Genomic DNA, 20,458 nt, shown 5'->3' with positions numbered 1-20,458 from the left:
AGCATCATAGCCAGACAGCACTTTTCTTCTTGAAAAAAAGTGTGCTGGTACTGAAAAGCCACAGAAAAAAGGACTGACTGTAGCAGATAAAACTGCAAAAGGCCTTTGGGGTGTTCTGAACACATTCTGTGTTGTCCATACAATGAGACTGAGTTATGATGGTCGAAAAATATGAAATGTTGTATAGTTGGGAAACCTAACATAAGAAGGAAGAAAATAGATGTTGTATTAACCAATATTGATAGTGAAGGAGGGTGTTAACAAGTTTTGTTTGTTTGTTGGAGAAAAAAATTAACTCTTTTTATTTCTTTTGTTTAGTAATAGATCATAAAATAAGAAAAAGATGAATTTTAAGAATGAGAATATTTGAAGAGAAGCACTTTCTGCACTCCTGATTTACAAGGAAAAATTTGCTGAGCCTAGGAAACAAAAAGTCATAAGCAACAGAGCCTCTGTGAAAACAACAGAGGATTCTTGAAGCCTAGAAATGCTACCTTGGACTCAGCAGATATGAAAGGAAACATTTCACGCTAGGATGTGCTGTTGCCAAACTGTGAAGAACTGCATACATTGTACTTAAGCTGCTCTTTCTTCTATTGCCAATCATCTTTTCAGGGCTTGGAAGTAATATTTTCCTATTGTCTCTCACATGATTTTTTTATTTGCATGTATTCAGTGATTATGCACAAATATGTAATCTGCTTTGCCTATTTAAAGAGTCATCATCATCACAGTGGTGAATATTATGTAAATCAATTCTGCTTTCCCCCAGAATTATAATTGCTCACCTATTAATTTCATACATGGGTTAGTGTAATATGTTTGCACATAGTTTATGGGAAGCTATCTTCTATAAAGAAATTTTCACTGTTTATTAGTGAAATGAAAAAGAAGCTATTTATAACAAGGCCTTATGTTGTGTACATATATTGTCTTTGACATATCTGTGATTAGATATATTGCTTGTAAAGGACAAAATTACATAATTTATTTGGTATATTCTACTGTAAACTATAGTTTTATTGACAAAAAATAAAGTATTTTGTTCTCAAAACAAGTGTTGCGGATAATCCTGATGCTTATCTTCTTGAGCAAATCCCATAACTCGCAAGAAGTATTTTCTTGACCCCTTATGTGTGACAATAGATGATGATGAAAAAGCAAGCCGGAGCCCAAAGAGAAGCCCATTGAAAAAGACCTTGCTTCCCTCTACAGTGGTACCTCGGGTTAAGTACTTAATTTCTTCTGGAGGTCCGTTCTTAACCTGAAACTGTTCTTAACCTGAAGCACCACTTTAGCTAATGGGGCCTCCTGCTGCCGCCGCGCTGCAGGAGCACGATTTCTGTTCTCATCCTGAAGCAAAGTTCTTAACCTGAAGCACTATTTCTGGGTTAGCAGAGTCTGTAACCTGAAGCGTATGTAACCTGAAGTGTATGTAACCCAAGGTACCACTGTATTTTCAATTTTTGAGGGAAAAGAAAAGGATCTTTTTTGTATTTTTAAGGGAGTGTTTTTTGTAGTTGTTGTTTGTGTTTTTTTGTTTTTTTTTAAAGGGAAGGAAGAAGGGGAAAAGATTTTCTATTTTAATTTTAATTTTTTATTGGTTTTTTGTTTTTAAAAGAATTTTCTTTCTTCTTTTTGAAAATAATAATATTCTTATATTACTATTTTCATCTCCACCTATTTTTAATACATAAATTCCCCGTTCCCCCTCATATATTCTAACCTTTTTTAAAAAACAACAACACAAAACAACCCCCCTTTCCCCCCCTAAGTCTTCAGTCCCTCTACTAAATTTCTATTACTACCTTTTTTAAAATACAGCCATATATTACTTAAATCACACTCTCCACCCCCCCAAAAAGGGGGGGACCTTTTTTGTTGTAGCTGTCCTCTTTTCTTCCAACTTCTTTTATTTCATCTCTATTTTACTTCCTCCTCCTCAGCATATAAATACTCTCCTTAAATCCCTTCCAGGACACTCAGCTCCTTTTTGCTTATTTTTCCTCATATTTCCCCCTACTTTTTACTCTCCACCCCCATTTTTGTTTTCTATCCCTTTTTTTTTTTTAAATCAACCCCCCTTTTTAGCCATTGTCAGTTTGCATTGAGGGGGGAGCCCTTTCTCCCCCCCACCCCCTCTTTTAAAACAAGACCTCTTTCCCCATACCACCACCACTCCCACAGTTCCCTCTCTCTCCCCCCCACCCCTCCCTTTTTTCTCTTTTCTTCTTCTTCCCACCCTCCTATTCCTTCTCTTTCTCTCTCTCCCTCCCTTTCTCCATCCCCCTCCCCCTCTCTCTTTAAAGTAAACACATACATACATTCATACATACACACATATCACTGTACTACACTTTGCCCACCTCATATGATAGCTAAAACTATCACTGCAATTTATTACCGCTGTTATTTACTATCTCTCCTTCTCTCTCTTTCCTCCTCTTTCTGTCTCTCTTTCCCACTTTTATTTTACTCCAATTTCCCCCTCCTCCCACCCTTCTCCTCCCCCGTTTTGTTCTTTCTCTTCTTCCTCTTCTTCCTCCTTCTCCCCCCACCCTTTACATATAGCCTGTCTGTCTGGTTCTGTTTCTGAACGCATCCCCAACCCCACCCTCCACCTTAACTGGACCCCAGTACCCCTTTTGTGTATATACAACCCCTCCTAAACACACATTTCCCCTGGCTCCACTCCTCTGATCTCACACATCTCTGCCTGCTAACCCCCTCCCTCTATGTGAACTGTCTGATGGTCTATCCACTTCTCTGCTTACCTGACACCTCCCCCCCCCCCCCCCGCTTTGGCGGCACTGCTCAGGCGACTATGGAAACCCCAGAGAAGCTCTTAAAACACAGCCTAGAAGTAACACAAATGGCCACCTAATTTGAACGCTCTGTAAAAGCCACCAGTCAACAACGCCTGATCAGCTCAGCAACCCAACAACACCCAGGAACCACCACTGCTACAACTTCTAACCGCAACACGCCCTAGTCCAAGAGGACGCCAAATAGACCTCAAACCAAAACCATTAGGGAGATTGAGAGGACACCAAACAGGGAGATGGCAAACAGTGCTGGCCCATCCCCAAAACCTGGACCCACTCCAAAATAGTCTCCATCCCAAAACCACTAAAAGACAACCTCAAAGTAGAATCATACCGCCCAATCTCATTAATAAACCAAGTCTACAAGATATTCACATCAATCTTGGCCAACCGCCTAAAAATCTTCCTACACAAGTTAATAGCCTCAGACCAGACTGGCTTTGTCCCTGGCCGCAATATAACAGACCCCATCAGGAAACTACTGAACCTGATCAATCACAGCAAGGCAACTAAACTCCCATTGACAATTGTGTCCCTAGACACCCTCAAAGCCTTTGATTGCTTAGAGTGGAAATACTTATTAGCAGTACTAACTAACATGAAATTTGGCCCCAACTTCCTACAAATCCTCAAACAAATATACTCCCAAGCCTCAGCAAAATGCAGAACTAACAATATGGATTCTAATACTATAGCTATCCAAAGAGGCACGAAACAAGGATGCCCACTGTCTCCCTTCTTATTTATCCTGGCTCTGGAACCCTTTGCAATCCACATCCGAGCAGCCACAGACATCAAGGGAGTGGAAATAAAAGGCAGAACCTATAAATTAGGGCTCTTTGCAGATGACCTAATGGTCACAACACCAGACCCCATAAGCACAGCAACCTCCCTAATCAGAAAACTCAACACATTTGCAATGGTGTCGGGCCTACAGGTAAATTTTACAAAGTCAGAAGCTATGTGCTTCAACACCCCTCCTCACACCCAAAAAGAACTCACGAAGGTCACCAAAATAAAACTGTTCCACACCAAGTTCAGATACCTAGGGGTACAAATAACCAGAAACCTCAATAAATTGTACCTCCACAACTACAAGCCCCTGTGGCGACAAATTAACAAAGACCTAAAAAGATGGAACAACATGAATTTCACTCTCTCAGACAAAATAGTCATGCTCAAAATGATCATCCTCCCAAAACTAACCTACCTATTCCAAACCCTCCCAATCTGGATTCCCCCAACCCAACTCCACAGTTGGCAGAGAAAACTACACTCTTTTATCTTCTCACATAAAAAACCAAGAATAAGCCCCAAATACCTGCACCTCCCCACCTCAGAAGGAGGATGGGGAATCCCCAACATAGAAGCATATTACATTGCCAACCAAATACGCCATATAATCCCATATATATTAGAAGATGAGACAAAACAATGGGTACACCTAGAGAGGGACACACTTGAAAATACGTGCACCACAGCATACCCACTCCTCCCAAACTAAAGAAAATTCCCACAACACTTAACAGATACACACAGACCATGCTCAAAGCATGGAAAACAGAAATAGGCAAACTATCCCCAACCCCATCCCCACTAATCCCCCTGGGGTACCACCCATTATTCCACCATGCAGCACAAAACCTCCAGATTAAAACCTGGCAAACCAAAGGCTTATATCGCCTAATAGACTTCTATAAAAATAACAAACCTTTGTCAACACAAGAAATACAAGACAAACTAGAAGACACCCAAATGCCCTGGTTAACACAACACCAACTACATGTCCTCTTAAACAACCCAACAGTAAAATCAGGGAAGTTTTTAATGTATGACATTTTAGTGTATTTTTGGCCCAGAGTGGCTGGGGAAACCCAGCCAGATGGGCGGGGTTAATATAATATAATATAATATAATATAATAAATATAATATAATTATAATTATAAAATCAGCAACAACTAGGCCCCTGACAACCTTCGAAAACCTCCTCCTAACAACAAAGGGAAACAGTAAAGGGATGGTATACAAAATACTACTCCAAAATCCCACAAACCCCCTAGACGCAATCAAAAAACAATGGGAGAATGACATAGGCTATGAGATTATCCCCACTCAATGGACCAGAATGTGGTCTAAACCCCCCTTTAAATCCTTATCAACGAAAAGAAAAGAATTCACTCTGAAACTCACCTGCAGGTGGTACCAAACACCAAGGAAACTAGCGCTAATACGCCCAGAACCTCACCAAAATGCTGGGGAGGGTGCACCTCCACAGACACATACCTCCACATGTGGTGGGAGTGCCCCAAAATCCAACTATTCTGGACAACAGCCATACGAGAAATATGTAAAATAACTAAGCAAGTATTAGACATCACCCCAGAACTGGCCCTAGTAAACATCTTCCAAGACAACAATGCCCATTTACACCACAAAGAACTCATAACCCACCTGCTCTCAGCAGCCAGAAACACCATAACCAGACACTGGAGAGACCTGTCAGGAGTAAGCATGGACCAATGGTACCAAATAGTATGGGAAACAGCCCTACTAGAAAAATTAACCAATAAACTGAAACTGACACAGGGACAAATAGAAGACGCCTTTACCCCCATATGGCTCCCCTTTATCACATACACAGCCCAACAAGACAATGACAATAATCCACCAACAGCATACAAATCAATATGGCTAACCTGATCCAAAACACCCACCCACCCCACTCACACACACATGAAAACAAAGATCACCACAGCCAACCACAAAGAACCCCACCCTGGGCCAACCCCAACCTCTCTCACCACCGAAGAAACACAAGGGAACAGCAGAGAACCTGCACAAGCAGCGCTGACACCAAACCCCACATACATTAAGCAAAATAGAAACATCGCCATCTTCCTCCCCCCCCCCCAATGTCTCAACAAATGAAACTGATTTGTAAAAATGTTACACGGAAAAATATGAGAGACATTACACATACTTCTGTAAAACAAGAAAATCTTTAATAATACTAAAAAGACAATAGATGATGACTACATTGGACTGGAACCAGCTGCCCACAGACCTGGAGAGGAGGGCAGGAAGGAGAGCTTGGGAAACAAAACCTTAACGCCTGCAGGTTGTAATTTGCATCTAATGTTTTAATGTTTTTTTGATTAGAAAATTGTCTCAAAGAAACTAGGAAGAGAGCGAACGGCCTCTAAGGGGTTGCTTTTGCCCCACCCGCCCCCAGTTTCTTTCTTCCAGTAAGTTTCGGCTGTCACTATTTGCCACACGCCAAACTACAGAAACAGTGATAAAAGAGCAAAAAGCACAGCCCCCCCCCCCCGGAGCCCTTCTGTTTCCCGCGCGGCGCTTGGAGGCTGTTCTGGTCCCGATTCCCTGGCAGCCAGGACTCCGGGCCATTTCTCGAGAGAGCCTGGAGAGGCTTGGGCTGAGGGCGGGAGGAAGGGGGCAGCAGAGCCGCGCCGCGCCCCAGCCCGAGTCTCCTGCGCGCCGCCTTAGGAGCTCATGTGGCGGCTCTTCTCGCGGGCGGCGGCCCGGGGCCGGCGGGGAGGCGCCGGCGGGCGCTGGAAGGGGCAGGCGGAGGCCGCGGCGGCGGCGGCGGCGCCTCCTTTCCGGAGAAGCGGCTGCGGCCTCGCGCTCCTGGTGGGCCGGCCGGTGAGTGCTGGGCCTCGGCCTGGGAGGGAAGGCGCGCGGAAGGGGCGACGCCGGGGAGCGGCGCAGGGCCTCCGGCGAGCCCGGCCCGCGGAGCTTCTCCCTCGCACCCAGCAGGGCCGCCCGGCCTCGGTCTCTCGTGGCGGGAGGAGCCGCCTGGGCCGCTCCCGGCGGGGCTCGGGAGGCCTTCTGGGCCCGGCGGCCTCGGCAGCCCTCGCCTGGGGCCCAGAAACGGCGCCGGGACCCTCCGCTGGCAGCTTGGGGGGGGGGGGGAGCCGGGAAAGGACAGGCCGGCCGCTGGCGGTGTGATTTGGGGGCGCTTCTCTTGAAGCAGAGATGGGAGGGAGGGAAGAGGGCAGGAAAGGTGGGTCTCCGGAGCTCGTCCTCCGCCTTCGCTGCGGGAGCGGGCCTTCAAAATGGAAAAAGACTCACTAAGATAGCAGGCAAAAGAGTCAAGCCGTGCGAAGGGAGAGGGGCCTTGGTTTGCGTGGCCCCTCTGCCCTGCACACTGGATATAGATCTTGCTAAACAAAGGGGCGAATACATGGACAAAGCTGGAAATGAACTCGGATAGAAAAGTTGGGAGAAGGAATGTGCTTGCTTCTGGAAGGAACAGCATGGCCTAAGGACTTGAAATACAAATGATGCTACTCCTGGTCAGAGGACTTGGCGCATATATATATATATATACCGTATTTTTCGCACCATAGGGCGCACCGGACCATAGGGCGCACCTAGTTTTTAGATGGGGAAATCAATAAAAAAAATATTTTTCCCCCCCAGCCCCAAAGAGCAGCGTACAGGCTGCGCACAACCTCTCCCTGCCGGAGGGGTTGTGCGCGGCTATGGAACAAGCCAAGGCAGCAAGCGGGATGGATCCCGCTGGCTGCTTTGGCTTCCTCTTTAGCCCTGCGCAATCCCGCCCTGCCAGGAGAGGCTGCGCAGGGCTAAAGAAACCATAGCCCCGTGCAGCCTCTCCATGCCTGCACCAGCCTCTCTATGGCACAAGCCTGCATTCGCTCCATAGGACGCACACACATTTCCCCTCAATTTTTGGAGGGGAAAAACTGCGTCCAATGGAGCGAAAAATACGGTACATATATATATATATATATATATATGTATGTTTACTTATAATAATAAGTAATTATTATGTATTATTAAAGCATTTATAATCCAGTTTTCATCCGAGGTTCCCATGGCAGAAATATACACAATCCTAACCACAAAATAAAACAGCGTAAAACAGAATGTAGCAGAATCCCCTCAGGGAGGACACAAGCCTGAAAGTTGTGCTGCTTGCACTTAGCCTTCTGCTGAAGAACATGATTTTCCACAAAAGTACTTAAAACTTATTTCTTCACAGGATGTGCAGCCACATTGTTTATATGGCGTTCTCAAAGTCAAAGCCAAGAGTGCTCAACTGCAGTGCGTAAGAAGTGCAGGAACTCGAATTGACAAAAGGTACGTTGTATATAGAATTGGCCACCTGCCAACTCTGGGAACTTCCCAAACAATATTGAGGACAGAAACAGTCACCTCAGAAGAATGAAACCATCGAAACCAAAGCCATGCGCATGGGATCTGCGTTGGGATGTTAGTTGGTAAAGCTGAATCATTTTAAGTGAATAATAGTGTCATTACATATGCAACAAATTTATCTTAAAATGCCACAGCATCCAGCACTTTCACATGTGACCAGACCTTTGTTTTCTTCTTTTGTAGCCGTTCCTAGGAATGCCTTGTTTACTCTCAGTATGGTGGAGACAGGCTTGTTTAACTAATTCATGTAGCAAGAGAATGGAAGAGCTGCAAGCTTTCAGTTCCTCCAGATAACCTTTACTAGAACAGTCGCATCAGCCCACTTCTTAACTTTAGTCAATAAAACATGTAAACACCAAGAGGGAGAAATATCAGTAGCCACTAGCCGTGTAAAGAAAGTAAGCGCTCTCTGATTAAGAGGTGAAGAGGATCCATTTCCAAGTTCCCCAACACTCATTGTGTTGCCAACTTATGGGTGGTTCTTGCATTTGGAAAGTGCCACTCCCTATTCCCTACATTCCAAGCATTCCTGATGTGGGAATAGGCAGGTTGTGGTTGTCTTCCACATGATCTTGCTTGTTCACATGTTACCAGAGCAGACTGGGATGGAGCCACAATTTAGACAAAACCACGGGACATGCATATTGTGGAAAGTTGGCTTAGGCCTCAAACAGGTGTCCAGGTAGCCTAACTGCACATCTTTAGGGTGCAAACCACTGGAAAATTACACAAGCTTTACTAAAATGAATGGAAACGTCCATTAGTACTTTTGCTATGAAAATATCGTAAGAATAAAAAGGGGAAGGGTTCCTTCAAATTAAGCCAGATGTCATCTAGGGCTGGGCAATATCTGATTTTCAACATCATGATAGATCACCAGCTAATCATCATGATATGCTGCTATATCTTGATGTCTGAAATAAGGAAGGATGGCTGGGCTATGGAGGGAGGGATGCTTTTTGCTGCGTGATCTCTGTGCTGTTTCTTAAAGCTCTGGGTGGTCCTTACCGGTGATGTCTGCCTCCTGGCACTGTTCTGCCATTGGCTGAGATGAGCCGCGGGGAAGCAACCGGAGAGGAAAAGCAGGGAGTGGGACTCCATGGTTCAGGGGCAGCACCAAGGCTGGCACTGTTCTGTCACTGGAGGGAACGGGGAGGGAAAATGGAGCCCAAAGGCTAGCCAGCCAGAGGGAGCCAGCTATGACAGAACCAGTGTCCAAATGGCAGTGAAGCCTGCTGTCAAGTTTGGTAACAAATTCTCAAGAGAGGGCCAAACATATAGAAAAGAAACAAAAACGGACAAGACAGACAAATCAATGTCTAAATGTATGCAGATGTAATCAATTAATTGACTAACAATGCAAACCTAACTGTATCTATTCAAAAGTAAGTCATAATAAATTCAGTGGGCGTACTTCCAGAGAAGTGGGGTCAGAATTGTAGCCTAAAGTTCCTTAATCAGAGGACTGTCTAATGAATGGAAGTTGCAGTGTGTGGTGAATTAAGGTTCAGCCGAATAAAATTTCTGGGCTATACATACCTAATTTTTCTTTTTTATTGCAACTTCAGAAATGTTTCCTACACTAGTATGTGTCGGTAACAAACATCCTCAAGTTACTGTGTTCTTTTTTGGGATTTCTTGTTTTGCACTGAGAATATTTTGATTTAATGGTATAAAATTTGAGTAACTCTTTACCTGACTTTTACAGCTCAATAGATGAAACTATGTATGAAAAACTTGCTGAAGAAACCCTGGAGTCATTAACAGATTTCTTTGAGGAGCTGGCAGACAAGCCCTTTACTCCTCAAGATTATGATGTCTCATTTTCGGTATAGTATTTTATTTTATACTATAGTATTTTATTTTATGAAGAAAGTAGGAAAAACCACTGGGCCGGTAAGATACAATCTAGATCAAATCCCTTATGAATACACAGTGGAAGTGAGGAACAGGTTTAAGGATTTAGATTTGGTGGACAGAGTGCCTGAAGAACTATGGATGGAGGCTCGTAACATTATACAGGAGGCAGCAACGAAAACCATCCCCATGAAAAGGAAATGCAAGAAAGCAAAGTGGCTGTCCAACGAGGCGAGAGAAGGCAAGCAAAATGTGAGGGAAATAGTGAAAGAAACAGGAAATTGAATGCCGATTTCCAAAAAATAGCGAGAGACAAGAAGGCCTTCTTAAACGAGCAATGCAAAGAAATAGAGGAAAACAACAGAATGGGAAGAACCAGAGATCTCTTCAATAAAATTTGAGATATGAAAGGAACATTTTGTACAAAGATTACCATAATAAAGAACAAAAGGACCTAACAGAAGCAGAAGACATCAAGAAGAGGTGGCAAGAATACCCTGAGTGCTCACTGGAAGGACAGATCGTGAAGCTGAGGCTCCAATACTTTGGCCACCTCATGAGAAGAGAAGACTCCCCGGAAAAGACCCTGATGTTGGGAAAGATGGAGGGCACAAGGAGAAGGGGATGACAGAGGACGAGATGGTGGGACAGTGGGACAAACCAGCATGAGTTTGACCAAACTGCAGGAGGCAGTGGAAGACAGGAGTGCCTGGCGTGCTCTGGTCCAGGGGGTCACGAAGAGGCGGACACGACTAAACGTCTAAACAACAATTTTATATTACTTATTTTTACAGGTGTTTTTGCTATAGTCTCAACTTCACTTTAGACAGTACCATAAATAATTTCTGGGTATAAGAAAGCTTCCCTGTATGAGACTCCTGCATATTCCTGCACTGCGGGGGGGGTGGGTTGGACTGGATGATCTGAGAGTTCCTTCCAGTTCTATACTTCTATGATTCTAAGCATTTCTTTCCTGGCTGTTTAAGAAACTCTGTTCTCATAAGGAGCTAGTGGAATGGTAGGACCACAAGGTGGCACAACTGGAAAATAGCTGAAACCACAGTTTCAGCTTGCTTGTGATAGAGATAAAAGCATATCTAAAAATTAATTCTATCCTAAGGAATCCGTAATAGCAATATTTCCAGTAGCATTTAAGAATCCATGTGTGACTGTTCTCTCACCTGTCCTGGGAGCTTACCTTGATTTATTTAACATTCATTAGCACAGTAAATAGGACACAGGTGGCACTGTGATCTAAACCACAGAGCCTAGGGCTTGCCGATCGGAAGGTCAGCAGTTCGAATCCCCATGACAGGTGAGTTCCCATTGCTCAGTCCCAGCTCCTGCCCACCTAGCAGTTCGAAAGCACGTCAAAGTGCAAGTAGATAAATAGATACTGCTCCAGCAGTAAGGTAAATGGCATTTCCATGCGTGTGTTGCTCTGGTTTCGCCACAAGCAGCTTAGCATGCTGGTCACATGACCTGGAAAAACTGTCTGCGGACAAACGCCGCCTCCTTCGGCCAGTAAAGCAAGATGAGCGCCGCAACCCCAGAACTGTCAAGGGTCCTTTACCTTTACCTTTTAGTACAGCAAATACTTTTTCTCATGTGTGTGATATATAACGAAAAACTACAATGAGCATTTGGTTAATTATCTCTAAAAACTTCATGGTTATAGTGTTTCTATAAACGTGGCACGGACAAACGCCATATGCTATGAAATGATGTCAAATGCTTGTTTGTGTGGTTTGCACATTTTTAAAATTAGAAGTAACGTGTTGATGGGTTAGGTCTATTTACAGTACAACATATGGTATCTAGCATGATACTGGTAATACAGTAACAGCTGTTTGGGAATGTATTATATGATATAGCTGTCAGGAAAAGCATGCTTTTGCTATGAAATAACGTAAAGTCTAGAAAGCTTTCAGTTGACATTGAAGTAGTTTACCATTTTGTTTATTTTATAAAGACATTTCCAAGCTACTGTTTGGCCCTAAAAAGGACTTCAGTAACAGCTCAAGGTAAAATCAATTTAAGGACAGTAAAACCCAGAACAAGATAAAACAGTCAAAGCGTAGTCGACAAGCGAGACCGTGCCCAGTCATACTAAACACTTGGTGTAGTCTAAACAAAGTCTGAGCTTAAAAGGAAGGCAGGCAGCCAAGCCAAATTTAACCATGTAAGATTGTGTAAGGATAATAAGTGTGGGGATTTAATATCTGAATTACTCTTAATTATATCTCAAGAGCCTTTCTTTTTTAGAGTGGTGCAGGTTCAGTCAAGAACTGTGGAAGCAGGGCCCATGCTTTCCAAAACTTAATTGCATTGCACATTTGGGGACACATTCTTGAGGCAACCTCCTAGGACTCAGTTCACCAGCTGCAGTCCTGTCTGCTGCCCCTTCCTCTTCTTAGCTGGAGTTGAGGCCTTCCTGCTTCAGAGCTCATGCCTGTCAACACCTGACACAGGAAAGGAAAGGACAACAGACAGGGCAGAGAGTAAAGTCCAAAAGGCCACATACCTAACAGGCTTAGACCATTTGCTGTGAAGTTCCAAATTTCTAAAATGTTAACACTTGGAACTAAGAAAATGAACCATGAAAACATTGAAGTTGGTCTCCCAAATAACATGGTGAAAAACACAAAGGAATGCTAATCGAATGCTTGGCATTCGAATAGTGCCACTGTATTCTGCTCTGGTCAGACCTCACCTGGAGTACTGTGTCCCGTTCTGGGCACCACAGTTCAAGAAGGACACTGACAAACTGGAACTTGTCCAGAGGAGGGCAACCAAAATGGTCAAAGGCCTGGAAACGATGCCTTATGAGGAACGGCTAAGGGAGCTGGGCATGTTTAGCCTGGAGAAGAGGAGGTTAAGGGGTGATATGATAGCCATGTTCAAATATATAAAAGGATGTCACATAGAGGAGGGAGAAAGGTTGTTTTCTGCTGCTCCAGAGAAGCGGACACAGAGCAATGGATCCAAACTACAAGAAAGAAGATTCCACCTAAACATTAGGAAGAACTTCCTGACAGTAAGAGCTGTTTGACAGTGGAATTTGCTGCCAAGGAGTGTGGTGGAGTCTCCTTCTTTGGAGGTCTTTAAGCAGAGGCTTGACAACCATATGGCAGGAGTGCTCTGATGGTGTTTCCTGCTTGGCAGGGGGTTGGACTCGATGGCCCTTGTGGTCTCTTCCAACTCTATGATTCTATGATTCTATGCTCCTGGGAGCTTAATGAATAGAAAATCCCTTAGACAATGCTGTGCAATATAGACATGCAGCCTGAAAGAAATCCCTGCCTTTCTGAATAAGAACATTCCAGAGATAAAATTGGGTGACTGGACACTTCATCAAAAGTATAAAGCTGTAGGTTTGAGACACACACACTCGTTGGCAATCCCCTACAGTTGGGCTGGGGCCCAAGGGCCACTCTTCAGATTTCTCTCTGTGGCCCTTGGGACTTTTCCCAGGCCACCCCACCCTCCCTGCTCAGCCTTTTCCCCAGCCACAGCCTTGAGTGTGTTGGCCTGGCTAAAGTGTCCTAATGTCTCTTGGCTGCCAGGATGGAGGGTGGGGCGTATAGAAACGAGCCTGGTGTACAAAGGCTGAACTACCTTCGTTTCTTTGCCAGTTTCTGTCTTTGGCCCACTTCTCATAGGAATAAGATCCCTGAAAGAGGGTCCCGTTGGGGAAACTGCCATCTGAAAAAGGTGCCATATTCCTGCGCTTCTGTTTTTGTTTTGTTTTTAAGTCATTAAAATTTACCTAGACACAGTTTTCCACCTCTGAATTATTTATTTCAGTCCATTACCTTGTGGACTGGATTCCTAAACAGAAACTGGAAACAAAGAATGTGAATCAAGTTGGTTTCTAGAGAAAAACCAGGCAATCCATTTGCAGTATCGTTTGGTCATCCTATGGAACGTTATGTTATTCATACTCATATACTGGTATATAGAGAGGGGAGGAGATATAGATACCCCCCCCCCCAATCCTTATTCTTGAGAGTATGGCTTTACAGCACAGAAAAATGTAGAAATGCAAAATTCAGTTTGGATGAGTAGTAATAATAGTTTATTTGCACTTATTTGAAAAAATAGGTTATTTAATCATTTTTGCTCTCATGTTTTAGTTGTGAAATCCTAATCAATTATTACTTGCCAGACCCTGAGATTTCTGCTTATATAAATATATTGCAAGTTCTTACAGATAGCTTGTTTTGTTTTGTTTTCTCTCCCCGCTCCCAATTTATTCTGTAGACTGGAGTATTAACAGTTAAATTGGGTGGAAGCATGGGAACATATGTGATCAACAAACAGACACCAAACAAACAGATATGGCTGTCCTCTCCAAGCAGGTAAGCAAATGTCTGTTTGTTAGAATGTTCTAGAAATTTTACAATTGAACTAAAAGATCTCCTACCTCAGCTTTATTAGTTGCATGCACTTTGGAGACTCAGAATGGCTTGTACGGATTTCCCAGGCAGTCAATATCAGGTGCTAGTCAGGCTGACAACTGCTTCGGTGATACAGTATGTGATTATTTTCCCCCACAGCCCCTGGAACTATTTTTTTGACTTTCTCTATTTTGCAGTGCTAGTCATTGAACTTAGGCTTTTGGTCAGTGAGTGACACCCTCTGATGCACCGTCCATGGGGAGCACTGATCCTGCACTGCATCTCTGGAATGCTGAGCTGACAGATACCATATTATTGTGCAGTGAAGAGCAGACAATGTTTTAAATGAATAAATAAAATATTAAAACATACCTAAGCCAGTGTTAGGATGTGGAAAATTAGAGTATTTACTTTCTAGTATGTTACAGAAAACGACAACACAATTTTCTGACTGCTGTTTAATAAAGTGAGGCTAATTCAGGGGGGCCATCGTGAGGACTGGACCATCAGGAATGAATGAAACCTAAAGCAAGTGTCCCGTTTTAGCACAGAGCTCCTGTGGTGGCTGTGGGGTGTCAGGAGAAGCAGGGAAGGCACCAAGGCCTTTTGGACCAGCAGAATAGCTAACTCTCCTACGGTCAGGAGCTGTCAGGGGGCTGAATTTTTTCATCTCTAGCTGGTGCCACAGTCAGGACTGCCCCAGAACTTTAGTGGCATGTATGTTAAAGTTGTGAAGCCAACTCCAACCTTTTAGAAATGGATTGATTTTTCTTTGCCCTAATTCACCTCATGCCAACCAGTTGGCTTTCAATCACACCATAGATCATATTGTGTCATAACTTAATGCAAATAGCTGTGGGAGTTCCAAGTACCCATTTCCAGCATGCACACCCTTCCTTCTGTCATATTTGGTTTATATTTAAATGTTGTTGTTAATTGAATTTATATACTGCCCTATACCAGGAGGTCTCAGGGCAGTTCACACAACAAAATCATAATACAAAACCACAATATATATAATCAAAATAAAAACAACCACCCAATAGCAACCCCCCCCCCAAAAAAAAGGGCATAGGATGTCATGTTCTCAGTCATGTTCTTGTTTGTTCTTTCACAGTGGCCCGAAGCGTTATGACTGGACTGGAAAAAACTGGGTTTATTCTCATGATGGAATCTCTCTTCATGAACTACTTGCAATGGAATTTTCTGTTGCATTAGAAACCAAATTAGACTTATCAGCTCTAGCACATGCTGGAAGAAAACATTCTTGATAATATCTATCGCAAAAAATTCAAAGACTTTGAACTTTGACACATAGTCTTCCCCTTTTTTGTAAATGTGTTAATTCAATTTTAAATTCTGCAGGATGTCTGTAAACTCACTTTTACTCTGCAACAATGTGAAAACAATTCCCACCCCGCTGCCGCCTGGTTTCTTAATGTGTTCAGGTATCTTCCATCCTCGTTTGGATTGCAGACACAGTCATTGCTGCCCAGCCTTTTAGCTAGAATTAAGGAGGGCATTTGGATGTCCTATTGAAGACAACTATTGTACTAAGCTCTCTCTTGGCTGCATTCAGGTCTTTTTCTAAACTGCATTATTCTCCATAACTAAAGATTTAGAGTAGAATACCTGTTCTTTTTTCTTTTCTTTTTTTGTCAATAATTTTTAGTAGTTTTCAATTACAAAACTCTAAAGCAAACCTCATGATATGCATATCAAATCGTAATCACAATCAAATAACAAATTATATAATTTGGATGGCCTCCCACTTGCTGGATTACAGGTTCAGTAATTCTTTCCCCCCCCCCCCCGCTTCCAAAGTCTTATTTATTCCAGTTGTATTCCAATCTTAATCATAGTCCCTTGTTCAACAGCTGCAGTTTGTGACTTCCATTCGTATTAACATATTCAGTAATTTATTAATCCACAAGTGAATATCTATATCCCTTCGTCCTGCGTGCAATAATTATTTGTTCATTTTTTTTCTTCGCAAAAAGTTCTGTGTTCATCCAGTCATTCTCTCAATTATGATTACAATATATGTGCTTCAGCCTGGGGAAAGAATTAACTGGAACCCCGCCAGAGCTCTAACGGGTCTCCAATTTCCCTTTCTTTGCCCATACAGATAAAGATGGCGCCCTGCCAAAGTCTTGGTGCATCTCCAAAATCCAATTTCTCTTACATTCCAAGATAACAACCTTCTCTTCTTCTCACCAAATACTGTATTGGCCTGAATATAAGCCTCACTTTGCCCCCAAATTCCGACCGTAAAAAGTACAAGTGTGGCTTATATTCGCAACCTTACAGTATGCAGCCAGGAGCGTGGGGCAAACAGCGTCAGGAGCGCAGGAAAGCAGTGCCCGTCCTGTGTGTAATCCCCATCCTCTCCCCGAAGGCCAGGGAGAGAGCCAGGAAGGGGAAAGGCCGCTGGCAACGCAGTGCAGCTCCCCCCTCCCCCCCCCGCCACCAGTATGCAGCCAGGAGCAGCGAGGAATGGAACAGCTTATATTCAGGTATTTTTTCTTTTCCCCCTTCCAATTTTAAAGGTGCAGCTTCTATTTGGGCCAATATGGTAGTTGGCTCAGACCAGCTTGTTAGTTCCATATCCATTTAAGATTATTTTCTTTGTTTTATTTTCCTTACATGCAGTTCTCTTTCTCTCTCTCTCTCTCTTTGGTACTCCATAATATAATTTAGTCCGCTTTTATCTTCCCTTGTTTTCTTAAAATTTTTAATTGACTTCTGGGGAGTTTACCAAGTCATTTGCATAAAGAAAATATTAGGAATCCATTTTTAGGCTCCACCCCCACATACTGTTTTCACACTGAATGAAGTCTTCCTTTAGATTCAAATCTTAACGACCTCGCAGCTGTATCATTTCAGCAATTTGTAATCTTGTCCCAACTCCTCCAGCAAGCGTCTGTACATTAATCCTAATTAATCTTTTAATGAACAGAAGAACCTCTGCTTCTTAATGGCGTAATGGAGGGTTACCAATAGGCAAAGTGCTTTTTGCATTCAGCGTCTCCCTGCTCCCACATTCCTTGTTGGAGCGAAAGGCATCGAGACGATCTGCGAGTGAAGCCCATTCCCCCTGGGCCCTGGGGGGAACTTAGAAGGACAGTTACCCTCAATCCTTGTTTACCTTTGCTAACGATCTCCCACTGTCATAGGAGAGGCATCCATTAAGGCAGACTGGCACCGGAAGCCGAGTAGAATACCTGTTTTGGAATACTGGTGTCAGCCGCCACTGCAGTAGTGGGAGCAGGTGATTGGCCGACTGAAGCAGCAAGCCCAGTCCATCGTGTTATGTCCCACCACATAGCTGGGCAATAACCTATCCGTGGACTCGGCTTTGATCCCTCCAATAGCATTCCTGAAAGTGAATTTGTCAGTAGGGGTTTAGTTCCAACTGAAGCAAAGTATCTGCCTGGCTATTTCACATACAGAAGTATTAAAAGCTGAGTCCTTGTTACTTTCCTAGGAATTAGTGGATTAACACTTAAACACTTGTCAGAATGGTGGGTTTAGCAGTGTAAAAGGTAAGGTAAAGGACCCCTGGACGGTTAAGTTCAGTCAAAATCAACTATGAGGTGTGGCGCTCATCTCCCCTTTCCAGCCGAGGATGTCAGCGTTTGTTCGCGACTTTTCCAGGTCACGTGGCCAGCAGGACTAAATTGCTACTGGCGCAGGTCCTGCTAGGTTGGCATGAGCTAGGACAAAGCAAAGGGAGCTCACCCTGTTGCACAGATTTGAACTGCCAGCCTTATGATTGGCAAGCCCAAGCTGCTCTCCCTCTCTGCGCAGCGCCCCTTCAGCGAAGCGGCAGAAGCGGAGCCCCTTCCATTTCTCCTCCCGTTTCACTGAAGGGGCGCTGCGCAGAGAGGGAGAGCTGCGCAGCGCCTCTCCAGTGAAGCGAAGCCAGGAGAGCAAGAGGGGTCGGTGCACACTGACCCCTCTTGCTCTCCTGGCTTCAGCGAAAGCAACGCGAAGCCTGCAGAGTGCAGCGGGGCAGCTTGGATTTTCAGAAGACATTTGGCAGCTCTGGCTAGTAACAACTCTCAGTCTGAAAATGGAACTATGCTTCTGACTATTTTTACAGATTATGAACTATGCCAATTCTGCTGTTCTCTAGAATGGTCTCTCCAAGCATGCAAAAATAAAACAAGAGGGAAGAAAAATGAAGAACCAATGAGAATAGTTTTTAAAAATAAACTTTTGATGGACAGGTCTGGCCATTAATCACTGAATTATTTTCTTGGAGCACTCCAACCGCAGAAATTTGGAGGGGTTATAAACTATTTTTCACATGAATCTGTTCTCTTCCCCTGTGCAAGTCAATGGAGATCTCCATTCTACCTCCCAAAATGCTGAAGCTCACATCCCCAAGTGACTCTTGGAATAAGAGGGCCCTTAGCACAGGGGGTGTGTTGTGTGGGTGACATTTAGCCAATCTTTCCTGGGGCTCAATGGTATTTTCCCCACCACCCTCTTTCTCCTTTGCAAGGCTTGTGGAGACCTCTCCCAGGAGATGGAGGCTGTATCAGCCAAATTACATTGGTGAAAGAAGCCTCCCCCCCCACCCTCAATGCTTGGGTTTAAAAGGTAATTGCTAGAGAGTGGCTAGAGAGTGATATTTTCCTCACCACATTGTTTCCTGGGGATCCATGCTCTTCCTCCCCCCCCCCCACCATTCCTATTGTATCCCTTACACTGGCAAAGCCCTCCCCTGTGGGAGATACTGCAGTTATGAGTCTGACATTTGGTACACTTCATCCCCTCAGAAGGAGGGCTATGCCTGCAAATAGCATCCAATTCTGACAAAATGGGAAGTTAAAAGACTTGTCATTTGTATAACAAGCAAACTTTAAAGCTGCCCTGCACAAAAAATCTGGGTGTATCTGCCTTCAACCATTTGATACGCTAAATTTATGAGGGAAGTGGCTATGATTGCAAATTTAATTCACTTCTGTAACAAGAAAAAAGTTAAAGCCATTTTTAGATTCCCCATTATAGTGAAATGGATAAAAATGACCTTAATTTTTAATAGCTCTAATTTTTGTCCCAAATAACAAGTAGAAATGCCTGTCCCTGTTGTGTGGAAGAGCATTTATGTTGAGATAAGAAAGGTGCCCACAATCTGCACTTTCCAGAAGCAATCAAAAGCATTTTTTTTACAACAACTAGAAAAATTGGTCTCTACTTTACTAGGACTTTGGTCTTGTTTAACATACATTTGGTGTTTTCATGTTTTTAACTTTTTAACTGTAAATCGCCTTGAGACTGATCATTATTAAGCAGTAGTAAGCTTACCAAAACTACAACTATGAGTCAAATCTTGTGATCACTGGACTATCACTGGTTGTCAGTGATTCAAGCTGGAACTCTGACTTGCACCATCCAGGTCTTATATTCACTACAGTGGTACTTTGGGTTACATACGCTTCAGGTTACAGACTCCACTAACCCAGAAATATTACCTCGGGTTAAGAACTTTGCTTCAGGATGAGAACAGAAATTGTGCTCCGGCGGCGCGGCGGCAGCAGGAGGCCTCATTAGCTAAAGTGGTGCTTCAGGTTAAGAATGGACCTCCAGAACGAATTACCGTATTTTGCGCTCCATAGGACGCTCCGGCCCATAGGGCGCACCTAGTTTTTTGGGGGGGAAATAAAGAAAAATATTTTTATTTCCCCCCCAGGTGCGGGGCTGGAAGAACTAGGTCGGGGAACAGCGGGAAGGTGCGCTCTGCCTCCCCGCTGTCCCCCGAGCTTGTGGGGCTGGCGATGGGGAGAAGTGCGCTGATCCCGGGACTGCAAGCAGCTCTGCGCAACCCTCGGAGTCGGTCTCCCGAGGGTTGCGCAGAGCTTCCTGAAGCCTGGAGAGCGAGAGGGGTCAGTGCACACCGACCCCTCTCGCTCTCCAGGCTTCAGCGAAAGCCTGCATTCGCCCCATAGGACGCACACACATTTCCCCTTCATTTTTGGAGGGGAAAATGTGCGTCCAATGGTGCGAAAAATACGGTAAGTTCTTAACCCGAGGTACCACTGTAGTTGTTTTGTTGCTTCAAACAGAACTCGCTGCTCTCAAATTGGAAAATGTTCTAATTGTGACTAATGCATATATGTAATAGGTAACCTCAGTAGAGGTTATTGTGCCAAACCTTGAGCAAACAC

The 20,458-nt window shown here is 43.9% G+C and overlaps 2 protein-coding genes across 2 annotated transcripts in view; both read left to right on the top strand.

Moving 5' to 3' along the window:
* The window catches only part of PIP5K1B (phosphatidylinositol-4-phosphate 5-kinase type 1 beta), a gene marked incomplete at its 3' end in the record, with an annotated part of 90,362 nt that extends 89,493 nt beyond the window's left edge, over positions 1-869 (top strand). The window contains exon 15 of the mRNA XM_080972770.1: positions 319-869. Within this exon, the coding sequence (XP_080828896.1) occupies positions 319-321 (3 nt within the window). The remainder of the gene's footprint in view (positions 1-318) is intronic.
* Positions 870-6,302: 5,433 nt separating this feature from the next.
* FXN (frataxin) lies at positions 6,303-15,701 on the top strand. Its single transcript, XM_080973236.1, has 5 exons — positions 6,303-6,486; positions 7,850-7,947; positions 9,734-9,854; positions 14,146-14,243; positions 15,400-15,701. Exons 1-5 carry the CDS (start codon positions 6,337-6,339, stop codon positions 15,551-15,553), a joined length of 621 nt encoding a protein of 206 aa, XP_080829362.1. The 5' UTR covers positions 6,303-6,336; the 3' UTR covers positions 15,554-15,701.
* The last annotated feature ends 4,757 nt before the right edge of the window (positions 15,702-20,458 follow it).

Source organism: Podarcis pityusensis (genome assembly GCF_964106645.2).
Source record: "Podarcis pityusensis genome assembly, chromosome: 11".
NCBI lineage: Eukaryota > Metazoa > Chordata > Lepidosauria > Squamata > Lacertidae > Podarcis > Podarcis pityusensis.
This window is presented reverse-complemented; position numbering and strand designations above follow the sequence as displayed.